At 36.8% G+C, this 21,504-nt stretch overlaps 1 protein-coding gene across 5 annotated transcripts in view; it reads left to right on the top strand.

Annotated features, from left to right (window-relative positions):
• Positions 1–21,504, top strand: part of SBF2 (SET binding factor 2) — a 240,596-nt gene that overhangs the window by 25,788 nt on the left and 193,304 nt on the right. For 3 of the 5 annotated variants that reach the window (XM_085224147.1, XM_085224145.1, XM_085224146.1), the window contains exon 2: positions 16,784–16,872. The exons of 1 other annotated variant lie outside the window; for it this stretch is intronic. In XM_085224147.1, the coding sequence (XP_085080273.1) occupies positions 16,784–16,872 (89 nt within the window). The remainder of the gene's footprint in view (positions 1–16,783; positions 16,873–21,504) is intronic. One more of the 5 variants, XM_085224148.1, reaches the window with a different exon arrangement.

Consider the following 21,504-nt stretch of genomic DNA (forward strand, 5'->3'; position numbering starts at 1 on the left):
ACCCCATTCCTTGCTCACTCCTTCACAGTGGGGTGGAGGAGAGAAATTGAAAGCCAAAACTGAGAAAAAACTGTGGCTCAAGATAAAGATACTTAAGTGAAGAAAAAAATAAGTGATGCAAAAGTAATCAATCACCACCTTTCACCAGCAAACCAAACCCCATCATGGCTCTGACCAATTTTGCCTTGTAAAAACATCCCTAGTTTTATTGCTGAGCATGACTATTTAGTAGTGGAACACTTCTTTGGACACTTGGGTCAGCTGTCCAAGCAGTGTTGCTTCCTAACTCCTTGTCCACCCATAGCTCTGCTCACTTTGGGGGTTGGAGGGAAAACAGAGAAGGCCTTGACACTGCAACTGAAACATTGGTGTGTATCAACACTGGTTTAGTCACAAATCTCATATATAGCATCATGTGAGCTGCTGTGAAGGAAATTATAACTGTATCCCAGTCAGACCCAGTATTCTCTGACCTAGAAAGCCTCCAAATTTTCTTGTTTCTCTGCTTTCAGAGTAAATGGAGAATTCGGGGTAATTGGTGCCTGAGGGGTTTTTAGGAAGTGAACTCTTGCTTTAATTCTTCTTAAGGATTGACACTTCTTATGGAAGTTGCAGGTTCTAAAGCAGGTATCTTAAGCACAAGGCTGAGTTCAGCGAAGGCATTTGTTCCTTTGCCTCAGTGCAGTTAAGCTGTCAGATTATTTCACATTGCTCTCCTGAAGTGAACAGGCTGTTCTTCTTTGACTTCCTGCCCACTGAAACCAGACAGAATTACTTCTTACTCCAACTTGTCTCCAGGACATTTCTTCAGGAGTTATTATAGAGACCTAGATGATATCAATCTGTGGAGTTATCTGTTAAAATGAGTGTGTGCAAAAGCTGAACACTGTACCACTGCAAGTGGCGTGGAAATTGGGGTTACTCTTGAATACTCAAAGAAGAGAGATCTTCCTATTAAACAGATTCTAGTCTTTAAGTTTCGTTCTGTGATTGCATACTCAGCTAACCACTATGGTAAATCAATGTCTTCCCTCTAAGACAGATGACCCATTTACTTTATGTGACCCATTGCACCAAATGTTACCTTGGATGACTTCAAGTATCTGGATTCTTGAGTTCTCCTGGCAAGCATTCCCTCAGCAAGTGGGTCAACATTGCTTATGTTTGCTGTGATAATACTGTTTGGTACTTGTACTTCTCTGAATCCTCCAAAACAGTGACATCATATGTGTTTCATGAGAGTTGGAAAGCTCATTTTCACTGCTCTGTTTTGCAAGGGCTGTGGTCTTGGTTAGAAGTTTTATTTCAATGCAATGTGGCTCTGGGCTTTTTTTTAAATGAGGAAAAGCTTAGATATTATTAACATCACCTTCTTACTGGGTTAACAGGTAACATGATGCAGATCCTTTCCCTTTTAGTAAGCCAGTTTTTTGGAGGAAGAGGTGGGATAGGTGCATGGAAGATTGTTTGTCAGCAGTTCACACATGTAGGGCTTCAAACCAATACACAAATTTGGCATGTCACACTTATAAACCATAAGCAACAGACATGATAATTTGCTGATGATTTTGGAATTGGGATGTTGTCATGGTTTCCTTCCTACAGCAACTGCAAGCTCTTCTGCTTCTAAGTGAGTTTGTAATTGAGCTTCTTTGGATACACTCCTCATTACATCAGGGCGTCTAGCCATGCTTACGTTTATCTGGTTCCATTGTTAAAGATCTTTCTAGCTCATGGTAAGATAAGGTATGTCACTGATAATCCACTTGTTTGTATGTAGGTGAGACAGTTTTAAGATTTGGACCTACAGTTCTTCGTCAGTCTCTGAAGGAGACTTCAGCTGTCACTCCCTCACTAGCTGTTACAGGTCATGTTATTAAACTTAAAATGCTGTACCTCTCAGGCTGTCTTTTTGTCAAAACAAAAAAAATCATCCTTGTAAATAGCAAAAGGACATCAACAGCGCATTTATAGGTGGATGCTAGGTGGATTACTTTGAAGCATGATGTGCCAGCCAGTTACAGCCAGTTTGTGAAGGGGCACCTATCTTATGATGAAATAGCAGTTTTAATAAAAAGCTCATCTGACTGTCCCAGGTCTTATTTCATGTTGATTTATTCCCATCTGTGTTCCTTGATGGGTTCGTTTATTTCTTTTCTTCAGCAAGGGCTTTCTGTTATCTTTAGGACCTTCCCCTGATGTTACCTATTTTGTGTGAAAGAGGTAGAAGAGATTAAAGGCCTTATTTAACCTTGTAGTCTAACCCACACGTGTGGACCTTTTTTTTTTTTTTTTTTTTTTTTTTCCCCTTCAAGATGAGGTAGTCTGGTTAAATGCTCATTAGTGTTCTCCAGCTTCAAGTCATAGGGTGTTCTTTTCTACATGAGCACCTTGTAGCTTAAACTCTGGTTCCTGGTAAGTAAACTTCCCCTAGCAATATTCCTTCTCTGTCGTTTCCTGTAGTTGCAGATAGAGCGTAGTTTCCTGTTGCAGTTCTTGTCATTTACCTTCTTCCATTTCAAGCAGCTGAACTGCTACTCTTTCTGAACTGGAATTCATATTAGGTCATTTAATTTATATTGTGGTATGACTTTAGAATATATGAGTATTCTTAGCTGTTTTTTTCTTCAGAACTACCATAAATAAAAAATGTTCTTGGAGAATCACTGGCTAGTACCTTTTGTCACCGAATTCTTCTTGCTTTTATGTTGAGAAAGCATTCTATATGTGGACTATATAAGAATCCCTCAAAACTGAAGAGAGTTATTTATTGAAGTTTAAATAATGTCTATTATTAGGCTACAGCTGAGAACAGATTATGGTAAGAATTTTTTTTTTTTGTGGCAATAGCATTGCTTAATAAAAATCAAATGGCATTTATATGAGTTTGTATTGATGGCAACTCAAGAACTTAAACCCGTTAATGGAGATGTTTCACTGAGATATAAAGTAGTTGTACTGATGTTTTGTATTAAACTTTGTCACTTGTGGTTTTGAGTAATTAATCTTTCTCCACATATAAAATACGATAGCCTTGTTTGTCAAAACCATAGTAACCAAATGTAGTGTCAGCCTTTATTAAACATTTTGAGGTATTATGATGGAAAGTATTTTATAAGTTAAAGTCTAACATCCGGAACAAAGAAAATATCTTTTAAGTACAGCTCTTAGACTGAAGAGAAAATATTAGGTGAAGTCTTTGGGAATTAAACAGTTTTCTCTTTAAATCTGATGGTTCAGACAAGAGTGTTGTTTAGTTTATGCAGCAGTGAGGTTCGGGGCTGCATCGGTGCTTGGCACAGGATAGCTATCTTATATTGCATTAATGATACAGATCCATCAATTAAAGAAGCTGCCTTTGCAAGATTCTAAAGTAAGCTGTAGTAGTAGACAATACAGATGCTAGTCCTTTCTGAATGAGTAGTTCCTGAGGCAGTGTTGCCAACATAGGAAAACCAAAACAAAAACTTCAAATGTGAAGCTGGCAGAATTCTATTCTGACAAAAATGCAATAGCCATTATTGGAGCTGTGCTGATGTGCATTACTGTAGTTTGATTAACAAGATCCTGCCTATTAAATGTCTTTAGAACCAGGGTAATTTGGGGAAAGAAGAGCTGAAGGATGTGAACTTAGCTCCTCTTCAGTATGAATATCTTGAGTATTGCATATGAAATCTGAATCTGTTTTTGCTTTCTTTACTTTCTACACTTAAAGTAATTCTCTCTTTCTTCACCAGACTCCTATTGAAGCACTCTTGAGTACCCTGTAGATTGTTCATATGGAGAGGAGGGTAATACAGCTTTTGACTGCTATCAGTGCATGAGAGTTGAAGTAGTGTATAGGATGCTGTGCAGTGTGTTAGCCATAGAGAGAGCTGTGGTGATGAGTAACTCAAATAACACCTTTCTACCTGATAGAAGAGTTAGAAGAGTATTTAAGCTATTTCTGTTCTGCTTGTGAAATTACCTTACTGCTCAGGTAGATTTGATGCTAGCATCAAACCAGTCAAGATGTCAGAAACCAGACTATGCTGAACTGCTTCGTTAACAAGCTGATCTTCAGGGACATGCATATAACTTAATTCTGAAGGAAGAACTTTTTTGAACATATAAGTAAATTTTCAGGTAGTCTGAGTAAATTTTCAGGCATTAATTTTTTAAATAATGACAAATGGCTTGGCATTAAAGCATTGGTTGGTATTTTTTGTTGGCTTTCAGAGAGTTAAAAAAAAAAAAAAACAAAACCCTCTCTTACAATTAACTTTTAATACTTCACAGATAACTGTGAAACATTTGGCTACCAAACTGTTTTAATGTCCTTAATGGAATCTATTGCTGCAGCCATTTATCTCTTACTTTTTGCATAGAGTCAGTTATAATAAGCCATTTAACCTTGTAACTATGTGTTTCTTTTCTTACAATGCTCATGGTCTTTTCACAGGTCAATTTACTTCAAAGGATATATGAAGATCCAAGGAAAGGTAGAATGCACTCAGTTTATAGGAAAAAAAAAAAAGTAATTCTGATTTGTAATGAAAATAAATATTTCACTGAAAGAGTCCAAAACTTGAAGTTCAAGTATGTGAACTTGGTGGGGCTAGGGCTATGTTCTACTGCTGTATTTGTTCTTTATGGCATGGGAATTCTCTGCAGAGTCTTTCTCTGTCTCAAAAAATGTACTCTGTGCTTGCTTATCATTGGGCTGTATGTTGGTGAGCCTTGCATTGAACTGAAGTTATCAGCCAGCTCTGGAAGCGTTTTGCTTACTCTTTTGCAACACTGCATTCCCTGCTAATTAGATATATCCGACTCCCTGGTGCCTTTAAAACAAGTCAGAGCTTGAGAAGGCACATTTGGTCTTGTACTGTGACATTTTTGCTCATCAGCAGCATATTCAGGTGATAATTCATGCTGGCAATTCATGCTTTCCAAGATAGATTGCGGTAGGGATAAAATTCTTCATGTAGCCTTAATATTTGCATGAAATCCCTCTGACAGGAGATCTGAAATGCTGTTAAACAAACCATTGTAATTCTTGGAGCTGAGTGGTATTTGTTGGTTGTTTTTTTTTTTTTCTTTTTTTCCCCTCCTTCCTCTTAGTGGTTATTTATGAGCCTTTCCAATAGGGAAAATATTTTATATATGTTCTGAGAAACCCGTTTGCTTTGCATTATTTCCACTTCATAGATGTAATAGGCATGAAATTTTCCTCTTTCATTTTGGAATGTTCTTTTGAATCACCATTTTAATGAGAATTTGTTTCAAAGCGCTTTTCTTTTTGACAGAATTTGAGCTCTGTCTCCTTCCCTGAAGCAAAATCAATGGTCTTGTCCAGACCATTGAATACAAATCTGTGCTTTGAAGGAAGTCTTACTGTTGGCCTGAAATGTCTTTGTCCCAGTCTTCATAGAATTTTTTACAGATGATGAGCCATGTGTGCGTATACTCCTATGTGTCCAGCTATACTGGTCTTATTCTACTATATAGTTGGATTTAGTATTACTTAAGAAAGCATTTCCTGAGCTCAAGACAATTTCTGTAAAAGAAAATCTTCCTTCTTTGGATCTTAGAATAAGCAATATGAAAAGTAAATATTCTGAGTGATGCACTGAGTTTCGTAATAGCTATATGTTATTTATGTAGTTCAAGTTTTGCATTTCAACTTGTAAATGTGCTCCTAGCTATCAGCTGAAGAGAGAATGCGTAAGACTCACTTTCTACAGCTGGTTTACTAAGGAAGGGTAAAGACAACCAATGAAAGCCAAAGAGTGAGCAGTTCTGTAAGGAGGGAAGGTACTGAGGTACTGAGTTTTGTGGAAACTTTATTTCTGTGTTGAATTAGTGCCACAGCAGAACAGTGTGTTTATTTTGTGTTGAAAAAACACACAGAGTAATAAAAATGCTATCACATAGCAAACTGCCTGTTGAGGAGGTTTTACACATACAGAAAAGATTATCTGCACTTAGATCGTATTAAACTGAGATTGTAACAGCTGGGATCAGGCCCTTTGGGAATAGCTTGTTCATCACAGTGCGACTTGTTCTTCCTTCTTCCACTTCATTTTGCTTTGTCATGTTGGGTTTTTTTGTTTGTTTCTTTTCTGTTCGTTTATTTTATGGTTTTTTTTTTTTGTTAACTTGGTTTTTCCCTTGCTCTCTTATTTGTTAATTTGCAGTTGTTTATGAAAATGGAATTGCAATATTAAGAAACATGTTTTTAACTTCACGACCTTTTAGTCTGCAATTGCCTAAATTCTATAAATACTATAGAATGTGAAAAGACCAACTAAAGTTTTGATTTCAGAATCATACGCATGTTTTTCAAAGTGAGTAATTACAGTGCTGTACACAGTATTTAAATTGGAATTACTTGGAACAGTGCTGTCTTTTTTCTTGCAGTCACGTGACTCTCATATTTCTATAGAATAGCACAGACTTTTTTTTTTCCTTGGCTTTTATCTTTATTTTTCAAAGTTCACACGAGTGCGGATGATGCTGATTGAAAGAAAACAACAGCAACAACAAAAAGAAAACAGAAAGCACCAAAACGAACAAATGACCCCAAACTCGTAACCCTATTCCTGGTATTTTTAGTACAGCTTAATGTTATGTTTCCATATTCAGATTTCTGGGTCCTAATTTTATTTAGGATTGTTATCTGTGGTAAGCTAGAAGATGTTATTTTGTCTGTCTAAAAAAATCATAAACTCAGTCAAATAATAGATGTTATTTTTTCTGACTGGTTAAGCTTTGTTTATACTCTTCTAAAAGGAGGGGGAAAAAAAAAAAACAACAACCCAAAATGCTCCCCCCCCCAAATAAAGAACAAAAAACACATTAAAATATGTTTGTCTTAACACATTAAAAAAACAACAAAAACCATTCAACTGTTGCATTTAAACCTGAGTCTTCATACTTGGGAGTCAAGTAAATGCATACTGATACAGAACTATTATGAAGATATTCTTCCTTACCTGTTATAATCCTGTAAAGAGATCAGAGCACTGAGCGTCGGCAAATGAACAGACTTCCTTTACATTAAGGTTAAATGTTAGAAAGGCTTTTTGAGAGGAAGTTTGTTTGCTGGATGTTAAAGTGTGGATAGCTTTTCTTTATAGCCAACAGAATCAGATTGCAGTTAGAGCTACTTGCTGTCCTTGACTGTAAATAGGAGTACACTTATTTTAAGATTGCAGTCCATGTTTGGTTAAAAAACAAACAAACAAAAAAACCACCATGCAAGCAAAAAAGTAAAAAGAAAGTAGGAGAGAAGTGTTTACTCAAGCAAGTTTTGCATGAAGTGTGCTTCGTTCAAATTTTGTTTCTGAAATTGATGCTGGTTAATATGTTGAAATAATGCAGGAAATGTGAAGTTGTTTTCTAGTAAAATTATGGGTAGGAAATTTTAAAGTAGAACTTAATTTTTAACTATTTGGTTAGCACATGAAATTAAACATAAAGCAAAGTTGGGTTGTTAGAGGTAGATAACTTACTGGAAACAGGGATCAGATTTGATAGGGCAGTATTGCTTTTAAATCTCTATATTTGTTACTACTAGGAAAATAGCTAAATTTTTTTTCTTTCTTATTTTTTTTTTTTTTGAGAGCACTCTGAGAAGCTCCAAAACATGGATTTTGAGTGCAAAACAGAGGGCAGTTTAGTCATCTTAATTTTTATACCTTCCCAGAAAATAAATAGAAAAGATTTCCAAGATAACTGGGGAAGTCTCCTTCAGCTTGGTGTATTCAAAAGAATGTTTGTTCAATATAGAATGTTTATTTTTAAGCCTGCTCTCTCTTTCCTATCCAGAAGTTGGCAGAAGTCAGTTGTTTGCAAACAAAAAGGGGAATTGTCTGTGAGCAGGAAACTTTCTCCCTTCCAGCCCCCAAGCTTTTTTCCAGCTTCTTGAATATTAGGCCAACCAGTGGGTAAGGGAGTAACTTGGAAGTTTCTTAATGTCCACTGTTGCTTTCCCGTGTCTGTTAGTTTCTTTTAAAACTTGCAAAACCAAAAATGTTGTGCTACATTTTTGCTAGGTGGACATTATCTGGAATTAAAGTATATCACAGATTTCTTTTTAGAGGAAGGTTATACAGATTCAACTGTTTGAGGAAAGCTATAGTAAATGTATCATTAACTTTTTCACGTAAGGTTTTGGGAGAATGGAAATCCTGGTGAAATGTAGAGGATGGTGATACTGAAAGGCTCTTCAGCAGTAACCTTCACAGTCTCTACAAAACCTAGAGGTTCTAGAGTTTTAAAGGACAGTTCAGATAATTGTGAAAGTTCCCACACAGATTCATAAAAACAGTAGCTGCCACAGCAGCAAAAGGAAATAATTTTTTATGTACTTCACAATTGAAAAGTGTCGTGGAGGTCACTGCCACAAGATGTTAAGGTTTTTGTCTAAACACAGTATTCAAAATGAGACAGTACTTTACATGGCTGACAGTTTTTCAGATGTAATAAATAATGAGTTGGTTACGTTTGATATGTAGCTATTGGAGGGATTAGAAACTGGTGGAGCGCTGGCTGACAAATCATTGGGTGTGCTGCTAGGCCATTTTGCTGGGTACAGTACTGAGCAGTGCATCATCTAGGGTAATAGACCACTTTTTTTTTGTTGTGGTTTGTTTTTGTTTGTTTTTTTTTCCTCCTCCTGTGTAAAATGGATTAATGGCTCTGCAAAGCCAAAAATGATCAAAGGGAAAAATTATTGAGACATTTAATGTCCAGTTGTACCAGTCTTGGTACCACCCAAGAATTACTGTCTCAGGTAATACTGACTAATAGTGTCAGTACAGGTGGGGTGGATTGAAATACTGCTTGCTTTTCTGAGAAGCTGAAAAAAAAGTTTTGTGTTTACAAAGAAAAGAACTTAAAGATCATCTCTTTTGTGTTTTTTTTTGTCAATTTATATGACAAGCCTCCAGAATATCTGTCTTTCAATTTTCCTGTGTTGCTTGGGTGCATTTCTTTGACTTCATTAAGGTGAACTGCGTATGAATTTTGTGAGTTGTAAAAATAGTATCTGGTCATTGTAGGAAGTCTGTCTTCTGAATAGTGCTTGCATATTTATTTATTTGTTTAACCTGTTGTTGCTCTTAGGCCACAATGGTTTCTTCTCCAGAATAAATTATATATAAATATATAATATATATAATTATATTATATACTTCTGGTTTCTTCTCCAGAATAAATTACAGTTAGATTCTCCTATGATAAATTTTAATGTCCAGTCTTCTTCAGAGTTTAAGATGCTCATAACCTGTGATGTGCTATAAAGGCTTAGAGCAGATTTTTCAGAATTTTGTGCCATGTTTTCTAAGTCTATCAGGGAAATATTTTTCTTCCTATAATTTTAAGCTCTCTTTAGCCTCTTGTACACCTTGGTTCCAGCTCCAGTTTCCACACTGGGACTTTCCAAGAGTTTAATAATGCTTGTACATGTTTGTACATGCTCTGTAGGGTCAAAATGCTTACCAGATGCATGACTTTAAAAAAAAAAAAAAAAATAAAAAAAAATTGTAGTACTTAGAAATGACACAATAACTGGCAGATTTTTAATTGGCTTATGCCTGTGTCATGATTGGAGAGGGCTGGATCAGTTAATAGCCCTTTAAAATGCATCAGTAGAACACGTCTGGAATTCTTTGGTAATAAGAAGACATGCTGAAGGGAAGGGATGCCTACCAGAGGGTCCTGGACAGGCTTGAGAGGTAGGCAAGTGCCAGGTCCTGCACCTGAGTTGGGGCAATCCCAAGATGTGCAAATAATGGATTGAGAACAACTCTGAGGAGAAGGACTTGGCAGTGTTGGTTAATGAGAAGTTCAGTGTGAGCTTCCAATGTGTGCTTGCAGACCAGAAAGCCATCTTTACCTTGGGCCATATCAAAAGAGGGAAGTAATTTCCCCTACTTCCCTGCTTTTGTGAGACATCACCTGAAGTTCTGCATTCAGCTCTGGTGTTCCAGTGTAAGAGGGACATGGAGCTGTTGGAGGAAGTCCAGGATCAGGAGGGCTGATTGAAGGGCTGGAGCACTCCTCCTTTGAAGAAAGGCCGAGGGAGCTTGGGTTGTTCAGCCTGGAGATGGGAAGGCTCTGGGGAGACCTTACAGAGGTCTTTCAGTACCTAAAGGGAGCCTACAGTAAAGTTGGAGAGGGGACTCTATCAGGGAGTGTAGTGACAGGACAAAGGGTAATGGCTTGAAAGTGAAAGAGGTTACGTTTCAATTTGATGTAAGTTAGGAATTCTTTACTGTGAGACTGATGAGAGACTGGAACAGGTTGCCCAGCGAAGTTGTGAATGTCACACCCCTGGAGATGTTCAAGGACAGGCTGGATGGCTTTGGGGGCAACTTGGTCTAGCAGGAGATGTCCCTGCCCATGGCAGGGAGGTTGGAACTGAATGGTCTTTAGCCCAAGGCATCCTATGACTCTGTGCTTCTATGAAAGTGTGCATGTTTCCAAAAATCATGATATAGTAACTGTTTAATTTTTGTTAACCTGCATTGATTTGTCTTCCTTGCTAACATAGGGTTTAAAAAAAAAGATTCAATTTTAATGAATGAAGGTGATGAGGTGCTTTTTGGGACAGAACTGTTGATTTGTGCTTAAAATTGTTGAAGACTGCGTTAGGGTAAAACAGCATAATAGACTCACAGCAGTGATTGAAATACAAGCAAAATAGATAGGAGTACACATAATCAATTGAAAGAGGAGATAACTGGAATTTTACAAACCAATTAATAGAAGTCCCTCAATTGTCAGGGGTGACAGGACTCTGCAGATCATCTTAAATACCCCAAAAAGCACAACAGCACTCTCTAGAGACAATAGATATTTCATCAGAGCTGAATTACTTCTTGGGGTTTGCTTTCTGTACTGAAGAAATGAAGCCATTTTTTCCAGGGTGTATGAATGAAGAGTTGAAATGCAGGAAAGATTCTTTCTAAAGATGGAGGCTTGTATGTCTGTGGGCAATCTGATGTCAATGTTTGACCATCCTCACAGTCAAAAAGTGTTTTTGTGTTCAGATTTTCTTTTTTTTTTTTTTTTTTTTAAATTTGTGCCCAGTACCTTTTGTCCTGACAGTGGGCACTACTGGGATGAGTTTGGCTTCACCTTCATTCTGTGTTGCATTTTTTCCCTGCCCTGAGCCTTGTAGTTCTTTCAGAGATGCTTCAGATCTTTCATTGTCTTGGTGGCCTTGAGCTGGGCTCATTCTAGTAAACTCAGATCCAGGTGCTCTTAAGAAGATTTCTTAAAGAAAATGCTACTATGAAGTGTACAATGCAAGTAATTTTGGAAGTACCTGGTGATACAAATTTGATTCTTCTGTTGTCTAGTATATTTTGTTCACCTGTACCCGTTCCCCCACCTCAGACCGAAAACATAGGAAAAAATGAAGAGGTTAAGATGGGAAAGCAGCTATTTGAATCTTGGGTGGATTCTCTGTGAAGCGGGGTAGTGAAGTGAAGAATTCAAACCTGTTAAAAGGCAGTGCGTTGTAAGGAACCATAGTACCAGATTGTATGGGGATTTGAGGTGAGAAAGCTGTTTGTAAAAGTTGACTTCAGTTGTGCTAAGGTGTTGGTGGTGTTTTAAATCACTATGTTCCGTGTTTGTTCAGAAATGAAATCCTTTATACAAACAGTTGGCAAATTGGACAATTTTTACTTAGCGTTTGTATATTGATCCTTTTAATTGGTGAAATTGTGAGGCATTTAGCTGCTTTTACATACAGTTGATACATGTCTAGGAGAAACTGAGCAAGGGTCAGCGAATGTGGAAATATGGAATTGTGGTTCTGTGTTAATAACAGTCACCGTAAGAAGTTATCTGTGTTTGACTTCATTAATTCCTAGTTGGCCTAGTTATTGGTCTCTTTCTTCTGTATGATTAAAAATCTTTACCTTCTACTGTTTCAAACTGTTGAAGAGCATTGATACGAGAAGGATTTGATTTCCTAACAGATTGTAGTGATTTCCATAGTATTCAGGAGTGTTTTGAGAAGGACAAGCAGTACTATCTGTGACAGTACATCATTCACCATCAGTATGTTTGTGTCTTCAAATGTGTAAAGCTGTGACTCTCAGTACTCCAAGTGATTTAGGAATCTCATATCGAGAATGAGTGCTGGTAGTTTTAAAGTATTTTGTGTGGAAAAATTGCTGAAGTTCATTCTTTGTGATCCGTAGTGTTTCTTCTGTGTAGACCTGAAAATAATGCATTTTGTAATTTTCCTTAACAGATCACCAAAGTGCTTATACCCAGGGCTTTGCTGGTATGATTAACAGTACTTATAACTTAAATGTATTTTTATCAGAGGCTTGTAAGTAAAAAGACACAGTTTATCAGAGTTCTCATTAATTTGGAATGTAAGTTGCATTAACAGCTTGCTTCTGGAATTTCAAGGGCAAACATGAGATGGCATGTGACCTTTCATGGAAAAGATTTATATAAGAAGGGAGTTTAAGGGACTAGGGTTCAGGAACCAGCAAGTTGTGCCAGAATTTTAGTATGTTGTATGTTTGTGTTGTTGAAAGACAAAGATGAGAAGAGGGCAGTGAGGAAGAGTGCAGTTAGTAGAGTTTGGGGAGAAAAGTTGGATTTTCCTTAGTTTCTTAAAGGCTTAGACTGCTGATTTTTGAATTTTTACAGGCTGAAATTCCATTTTGGTCTTGGACAAATTCTCTTTGTGTAGCTGTTGTACAGGTGATAGAATGCTATGCATAAAAACGTAGGTCAGATTTCCTGTTTGATCAGGTTTCATTCATAATAGAATGACTTACGCAATCCTCAAGATAAAGATACTGCTGGGGCTCCTTTTATTTCTTACTTTTCTTCTCCTCTTCCTTCCTGAAAATGAAATAGCAGTTCATCACTGAATCACTACTGAAATCACTGCTTTCAAAATTCCTAAATTTTTGAATTTTTATACACCACTTTTTGTGGTATGGAAATTATTTACTCAAGAATTTAAGTAAAAATAATTGCAAAATTCTTCAGTCAAAGAATGGGAAGGGTTTTGCTTTTGCAGAAATAACTTAATGAAGATAACAACATGAATGTTTAATAATAGCAGAGGCAGTGGTTTTGTTGAGTATGTCTCTTGAGCTCTTGTTACTGCCGGGCATCTTTTGCATACTTAATAATAAAAGCAATTACTGCTTTGCGTAGGGCACATTAATATGCAGTGATTCTTCATGCCATGCTCATTCATGTGTATACTGTATTAAGTAGTTTGAATGATGTGCCTAATTCATCTGAGTTTAAGCAGTTATAAGTACGTAGGTTGCTCCAAAAGTAATGCTTTCTATTTAATTCAATGGAAACTAAAACACATGCAAAGAACACAATAACACTTTCTGATGGAGCACATTCTCTGCTACAAGGCACTATTTTTCAGCATAGTCACCACAATTAGATATCTTTGCATTAGAGATGCAGAGGTCCATCTGGCTGGCTGTGACTGTCTGAATTTGTTAACGCTGAAACATCCCATTTTTTTTTTAATTTAAAAGGTGTCTGTATTAATGACAGCCAGTTCTTCCTCAAAGTCTCAGTAAAGGGAGTGAATAAAGGAAATAGGAAAAATTCTGGGATCTGTGAAGCAGTAGGAGGAACTAACTGTGGAGGCTGAGCTGCAAGCTGGGATTTATGATCAGTATGTGTATGTGTGTGAGCTTAGTGGGCAACACATTTGGTTAATTAGCTCCAGTTAACAGAACATTCACTTTGGTAGAGAAGGAATGTCCTTTTTAAGAAGGGCATTTAAGAATTATTAGTCCATGAAACAAGACTTTGGAGAAGACGGATGTAGAGTGGAGGGAATGTGGTTCTGATCTAGCATTTATTCTTTTGTTGGAAAGCCTTACTAATCTTTTAAAATTATTTTTACTTAAATAAAATGGGCGAAGGCTATTGCTTATCCAGTGAAAACAGTGGAGAGTGTGGCAGAGATTATTTCCTTTCCTCTTCTAACCATGTGAGGTGAACAGTATTGTGGAATGAGAAATGGCTCTTTGTTGCTATGTTAGTGTATGTACTTTTGAAGCCCACCTGCTGGAGTGTGCCTCAATTCAGGGAGACCTGGAGAAACTGTATCCCTTATACAAAATCTGGGAGACCACATTTTATGTTTGACTGCATACCAAAGCAGGGGTAACCGGAAGGGCAGAATTGTACATCTGTATCTCTTCCCTTCCATGTCTAATTTTTTATTTTCTCTAGTAGATGTCTTCAAATGTTATATTTTAATAGATTTCTACACACAAAATAGAATTTTATATTCTTGATTAAATGTGTTTTCAAATATTTGATCAGAATTAAAAAAAAAAACAAAAACAAAACACAAAAAAATAGGAAAATGTGAACAAAAACTGATTTTTACAATGACTTCACATTTGGTGTGAGAATTTGGTAATTTTTGGAAAATTGTCAGTAGCGTATACTGAATTAAATTGTAGCTATTGATGAAATTCTATAGTCTTTTCTTTCTATTTCTGCTATTTGTGCTGCAAGAGCTACAATAAAATGATTGTACAATACAGAGATGGTTTTCCATTTATCTCTGTTTAAGTAGCCATATGAAACTGATAGATTTCATGCAGTGTAAAATTTGCAAATCTCTACCATAGGGCATTTATTTGGAAGGATTATCAGGGCCTTCTTATTTATTTATTTTTCTCTCTATTCACTTCTGATAGGAAATTTCTTTCTCCTGGTGCTCGTATGCTGCAATATAGAGCTATTTGCTTTCATCTTTTGCCTTTAAAGTGGGTCTGTGATGCATGGTCCTTCAGGCATCCTTCCACAAAACCTTATTTCTAAATTTAATCTTTCTTTGCGTTGTTGATTCTTTCAAGATTCATCTCAACTGCTGTGGGCTTTAACTATTAAAGTGCATTTTAAGAGGTTGCAGACTTCAGTTTTGCTATTTAGGAACCTTTGTGTGTTTTGTTGAAGTCTGCTTTCCTGAGTACCTGCTTCTATTTTAAATCAGACTTTCATCCATGTTTGTTGTCCTGTCACCTTCCTTTCTCATTATCTTAAAGCAATTTTCTTCAGCAATCAGACTAATATTAATCTATGTTGTGTTTGTAGCATAACATAATTAGTTACAACGTGATGTTGTAATGTAAGTAACGTGGAGAAGTTGGTGTTTTTCTGTGGAAAAGGCAAGATGGGTGTAAGAGGAAAGACCCTCTTGTACAGACTGAAGATGAACTTTCTCCCCACTGCTGTGTGCTGCTGCTTTAAATGTGAGAGACATAAGCCAGTCTATTGGCAGCCTGCTTTGCATTGGGTAGTGACTCAGCTCACATTGGTCCTGGTGTGCAGCGTTCCTTCAGAACGGTCTTGTGCTGTGGTTTAACCCTGGCAGGCAGCTCAGCACTGCACAGATGCCCACTTGCTCTCTGCACGTGCTGTGGAGAGAGAATCAGAACAGTAAACGTGAGAACTCATGGATTGAGGTAAAGGCAGCTCTCTAGGTAAAGCAAAAGCCGAGCTTACATGGAGAGCAAAACAAGGAATTAATTCATCACTTCCCACCAGCAGGGTGATATTCAGCCACTGCCAGCAAAGCAGAGCTCATCACACTTAACAGTTTCTTGGGAAGAGGAATGCCATCACTCTGAACATCTTCCTTTCCTCTCCCTTTCTCCCCACTTTCACTGCTGAGCATGATGCCACATGGAATGGGATAACACTTTGGTCAGCCTGGGTCAGCTGTTCTGGTTGGGCTCCCAGCTCCTTGCTGGTAGGGCAGTGTGAGAAGCAGAGAAGCTCTGTGTAGGCACTGCTCTGCAACAACAGAAACATCGGTTATCACCACTGCTTTCATCAGAAATCCAAAACACAGCATCGTATGAGCCACAGTGAAGAAAATCAACCCAGCTGAAAACCATGAAATGTTGATTAGTGTAAAAAAAAAAAATTACTTTCAAATGACTGACACTGTGCATCCCAGAGATAAAGTTCATTAGAAGTGGTTGTTTTCAGATTCTTTTCAAAGTCTTCAACAGTTCTGAGATGATGAGTGTGCATATTTGTTTGTATGTGTTTTTCTGTATTATTCACAGTTACAGAATGCAGCCATTGAATATTTGTCTCTTTTGAAGGGTTTGATATCTACTGCACTGTATTTAATTAAAAAAAAAAAAAAAGAAAGAAAAATGAGAGCCAAAAAAGACCTCAACAAACAATTGAGAGAAGTTAACAGAAATAAGCAGGTTTTTTTTTTTTTTTTTTCCTCTGTGCCTTTCAGTGTGGAAAAATCTCAGGTGACATGTCTTGATGGAAATCACAGCTGATTTCCTAGGACACTAGAATGTCCCAGATAAATCCTATAAGCTTTTAGTATGTGAACTTCACCCTTTTGAAGACTACTTTTTTGCTAAATGTTTGTTTTGTGTGTGTGATGTTCGTTGTTTTTTTTTAAACAGACTATCCACTACTTATAATTTACTTTTCTTTGTAGAAAGAGCCTAGGATTACCAAAAATCACCCATCTCTTCTGAAATGTGTGGCAGATATAAACTGGCTGCAGCTCGAAGCTTCATTTCATGTCATTACTTCTGAGGTTACTACTGGAGAATATTAAGATTGTATTTACTGTGTAACTTGCAAGATGTGTGTGAGGAACCAGTTCTTCCTCTTGGGGTGAAACATTTCCAAGTATTGGATATATTCTCAAATTTATGGTAGTTGAAATTCTGCCAGGTTGCACTGGTGGTCACTGAATTTTGTCTTTTGTAATTGTGTTTTTATCTTTCAACAGGCCCAGCAGAAGGTTTGGGAAAAATAATACAGAGGTTTCCTCAGAAGGACTGGGAAGATACTCCTTTCCCCCAGGGAATAGAGTTGGTAAGTTTGCACTACATTTTGTAATTTTTAGAATTTCTTTTATATATAGTTGGGAACTGCCTCCATACAGTAACGTATTATCAAGTCTAACAGGGAATGTGAAGAAATAAGATGAGTAAAGAGGACAGATAATAGCTTTCAGAGTAGTAATTTTGGCTAGCAGAAGATAATTTATTCTTACTATACGTTGGTATTCCTAGAATACAAAAGGAATCTGCTTGAAGGTTAGAAGCAACGTGTTTAAAATAAATGTTTATTTGTGTCCATGTGTCTATTGTTGGCTACATTTTTAGAGGTATCCTTAAAATTGCAGATGACTTCTCAAGTCATGTTCAAGTAAACAGATGTGTGTTTTTATGTTGTACACTTCAAAAATGAATTAAAAATTTTAATTATAATGACATCACAATTGACTGGCTTCATTAAAACAGTCAGTCTTTAGCATTCATTATGCTATCTGTTAAGGAAAACAGTAATGAAAGCTGTGCTGAACAAGGTGAGCATACAATGATCTATTTTAAGTATTCTCTACAGTAAGTAGCCCTTTCCCTCTCGTGGTGTGATGCTGTGAGATGCAATGAGGAGGTATATCTTAATCAGGTCAAGGAATTCATTACATATAGGGCCCTAAAAATCCCGCAGAGAAATGGATTACTGTGGTTTTACTATGCAAATGAGGCTTCTGAGAAGTTAGCTGAAACTTACTGCTGTGAACTTAGGACTTCTGGGACAGGATGAGCTAGGGAAGGAGATGGCCTTTAGGAAGTGTTACAAAATCTGCTGCAGAGAATGAAGACACTGACGCTTCACTGAACTTGTTACACAGATACAGCAAACACAGCAACCTTTTATTGGCATGGTACCTTTTAATTGATGTTCAGCTGGCTTCCAGATTTACAGTATGCCTTTGGCCAGGTGCTGTCCTTTCCTGTGGAAGGGGAAGAAGGAGATCTTGGTGTTTTTTGCTTGCCAGTATGCTCTCTCATATGGCAGAGGTTTGTATTATTCACTCTGTGCTGGTGTACGGGACCAGATGCTCGTTTTCTTCAGCAGTGTGGTTTAAATTTCTTCATAGTCAAGCACAATCCTTATGTTTTGTGGGGATGTCATGCATTAATGACTGGTGTAAGCATTATTTCCGATACACGTGATGGATAGTTACAGTGTTTGTGGTAGGCTTGCATAATACTGCATTTAGCAATGTAGTGCTGTGCTGAAACAATGGAAGCTCCTGCTTTCTCTGAGGTATTTCTGCTACTGTTACAACATGATAGCACTGCATGTAGCTATTGCAGTTTGCTGTAACAGGTAGCGTGTGCTCAGTGATTACTAACCAGGTTCAAATGAGTGACTTTCATAGTAAGAAGAGAAGTAACCTTTTGATGGGAAGGCTTAGTTTTGTTTTTTGCTTATTTGTTTGTGTTTTGTTTTCTAAACCACTCTCTTGGAGTTGAAGGAGGTGGTTTGTTCTTGCTTTAAACAATTACAAGAATTTGAGTCATAGTGAGATTTATTTTGTCATATTAATCTTCCTTACCTATTTCAAACAGCTCGTTTCCACTAATGTTTTGAAATAAAAGAGAACAGTAACAGTTAAGGCAGTGAAGCTGTTTATCTCTACTCAAATGATTCGCTAAGTAGAATCATTGAGACTTGAAACTTCCCGAGGAAAATGAAATCTATCAGTTTAAACATTAGGGACATCTTTTCAGCTGGTCTGTAAAATTATTCAAGTTTTGAATTGCTGTCTAAACATAACAATCAAATTTTAAGATTGAAGAGATAACGCAAAGATCATGTACTAAAGTAAATCATTTAAGAGTCGGATATTGGCAAGATGTTGTTCTCAAGTTTTTCTGTGAGTGTAACATGAATCAATGTAAATAGTAACACAGTGTAGTTTTTTTTTTTCTCCTTTCTATTTTTTGCTTGTCATCTTAAGGGCAGTATTGATATCATTAAGTGCGTAACTGGCAAACCTGGAAAAAAGAGAAAGGAGGTGAGAATAGTATAGTTGACAAAATGTTTATGAGAATTAAGGTAGACATTTTTGTGAATAGTACTTAACTCAAATTAGCCATAGAAGTAGAAACCTTCAAGTGTATTTCCTCTCCTTTGAATGAAGAATCTTTATGGAGTTATATGATTTCTCTGACTGGGAAATGAAATAATAGTACAACAATGACTTCTATTTGAAAAATATTAATCTCTATCTACTTTTCATGAAGGAAAAATGGAAACACACTTTTAATGCCTAGTGTTAAGGTTGAAGGGGGTTCTGTTTTTGAGTCTTAGTTTCTGTCAAAGCTGGTTCCTCTACCATGAATCACTGAGATTGTGGTTCCCGTTCCTGCCCCCCAAGTGTTTTATAAAGTGCATTGTTTGTCTCTGAATTTGGGCACGTGAATATCCAGATTGCATGTCCAAATAATGTAGGATGAATCAGACAATTTGTCTTGGCAGTTAATGGATGATATGATCCAATGCTTGTTTTCCATTCGTATTGTTCATGGTATTTTATGAAACAGGGCCAAGAACTATGCCCATACTCACCCCCCACGTCTGAGTGCTTTAAGATGAAAAACGTCTGTTTGGACCACAGATTGTAGAAATGCAGTTGGTACATGTCCTGCTCAAAAGTTTGCTGAGACTTTGGAGGAGCCTTTCCTCCTCTGAACTCTGCATACCTCCTGCTTGACTCCAGTTTGACAAGATTACTGAGACCCAAACTAAGTCAGTGTAGAGAACAGCATGGTGCAGATGGTTCTAAGCTATATAAAAGCAGTACAGATAATATTTTTTGTTTTGTTGAGCCCAGTTTTGAAAAATGGGCTGACGTAGAAAGGACTGTATCCAGTGGACCTGCCCTTGTCTGAGTGCAAGGGATCATCCTGAAAACAACTTACCTCAGGGAAAAAAGCAAACACCAAAATACAAGAACTTTTAGCCTTGACTGCATTTGTACTTCTGCTAATTCAACATTGATATGTTGAGAACTAGGTCATTACAAAATGTAATTGCAGTTTGAACTTTTCTGAAGAATATTATGTTTCATATGTATATATTCTGCATTATAAGGAGCAAGAGCATTACTTAAATGTGATTTTTATTTTTTATTTTTTTTGTTATGTGAGTAGTACGTTAGTTACGTTCTAGTTTTCTCTAACATGCATTAATTCTGAAATAAACGGTGTCATCCGAAATTCAACGGAAATATACTTAAGGAGGCTCTATTGAATTCAAGTGTTTTAATTTGTTTTGTAAAATAAATTGTCTCTGGTTGCTAGTGATAAGGGAGCAAAACTGTAACACAGTTGAGGAAATTATGCTGTCAGTAGTTCTTTATTAGTGTATTTTCTTAGCTTCTGCCTATCTGCATCTCTTAAAACTTCATCTTGCATTCTTTACAATTTCCATTTATTTAATGGCTTCACAGCTTTTATCCTTGTTTGGTTTATAATTGAACAGAGAAACTTTGAGAACTGAGCCACCTGAAAGTTCCTGTGAAGCATACATGAAGATTTTTTTAAAATACATTGATTATAGCTGATTAGGTCACTAGTACTTTTTCCCTTTCCCTTTCCCTTTTCCCTTTCCCTTTCCTTTCCCTTTCCCTTTCCCTTTCCCTTTCCCTTTCCCTTTCCCTTTCCCTTTCCTTTCCCTTTCCCTTCCCTTCCCTTTCCTTTCCCTTTCCCTTTCCCTTTCCCTTTCCTTTCCTTTCCCTTTCCTTTCCCTCTTTCCCTTTCCCTTTCCCTTTCCCTTTTCCCTTTCCCTTTCCCTTTCCTTTCCCTTTCTTTCCTTTCCCTTTCCCTTTTTCCCTTTCCCTTTCCCTTTCCCTTTCCCTTTCCCTTTCCCTTTCCTTTTCCCTTTCCTTTCCTTTCCCTTTCCCTTTCCCTTTCCTTTCCTTTCCTTTCCTTTGCTGAATTGTGATATAAGGTATGTGTATAAGGTATGACATTTACTGAGATGTGTATTATACATACTGTGTTCCTTCAGAAGCAGCAAGGTGCTCTGGTCTGGTGTGCTAGAATCTCTTGTGAGCTATTCAAAAGGAGGAAAAGAAAATTATAGTTTCAGCTTAGAATCTGAGCATCTTTAGTTTACTGACGCATGGTGTTCTAATGTTTCTAGGAAATAAGCTGATTATGAAAAATTTAAGGATATAAGAATAATTAAGAAAAGAATATAAGAATTAAGAAAAGAATAATATAATAATGAAGAAAAGAATATAAGAATAATTAAGAAAAAGTATTTGCCTCAGAGATGTATTTCAGTCATAGGTTTCCAAGAGCATCTCATTAAAACTTAATAATGTGATAGTTTTAATTTTTTAAGTACGTATGTTTGGGTATCTTTGACAATAGTTGGTCTGTTTCAGAGAAGTTATTGAAGTTTTGCACAAATACACTTTAAGTTTAAAAACTGACCTTTAAACTCATGAGATTCAGGGCAGTTTAATATTAGGATGGTTAATCTTATTGTTCTCTCTTGTAGAACGAATCTTAGAGAGTATGTTGGTTGTATGAGTTGGCTTTATATTTCTGCATATTTTTCTTATAAATAAGCCTATTTTATTTCTGCTATAAACTGTTCTAGACATAGTAATTAGTTATACATCAAAGGAGGAAGCTT

The sequence above is a fragment of the Meleagris gallopavo genome, chromosome 5, assembly GCF_905368555.1.
Source record: "Meleagris gallopavo chromosome 5, MGAL_WU_HG_1.1, whole genome shotgun sequence".
In the NCBI taxonomy this organism is placed as follows: domain Eukaryota; kingdom Metazoa; phylum Chordata; class Aves; order Galliformes; family Phasianidae; genus Meleagris; species Meleagris gallopavo.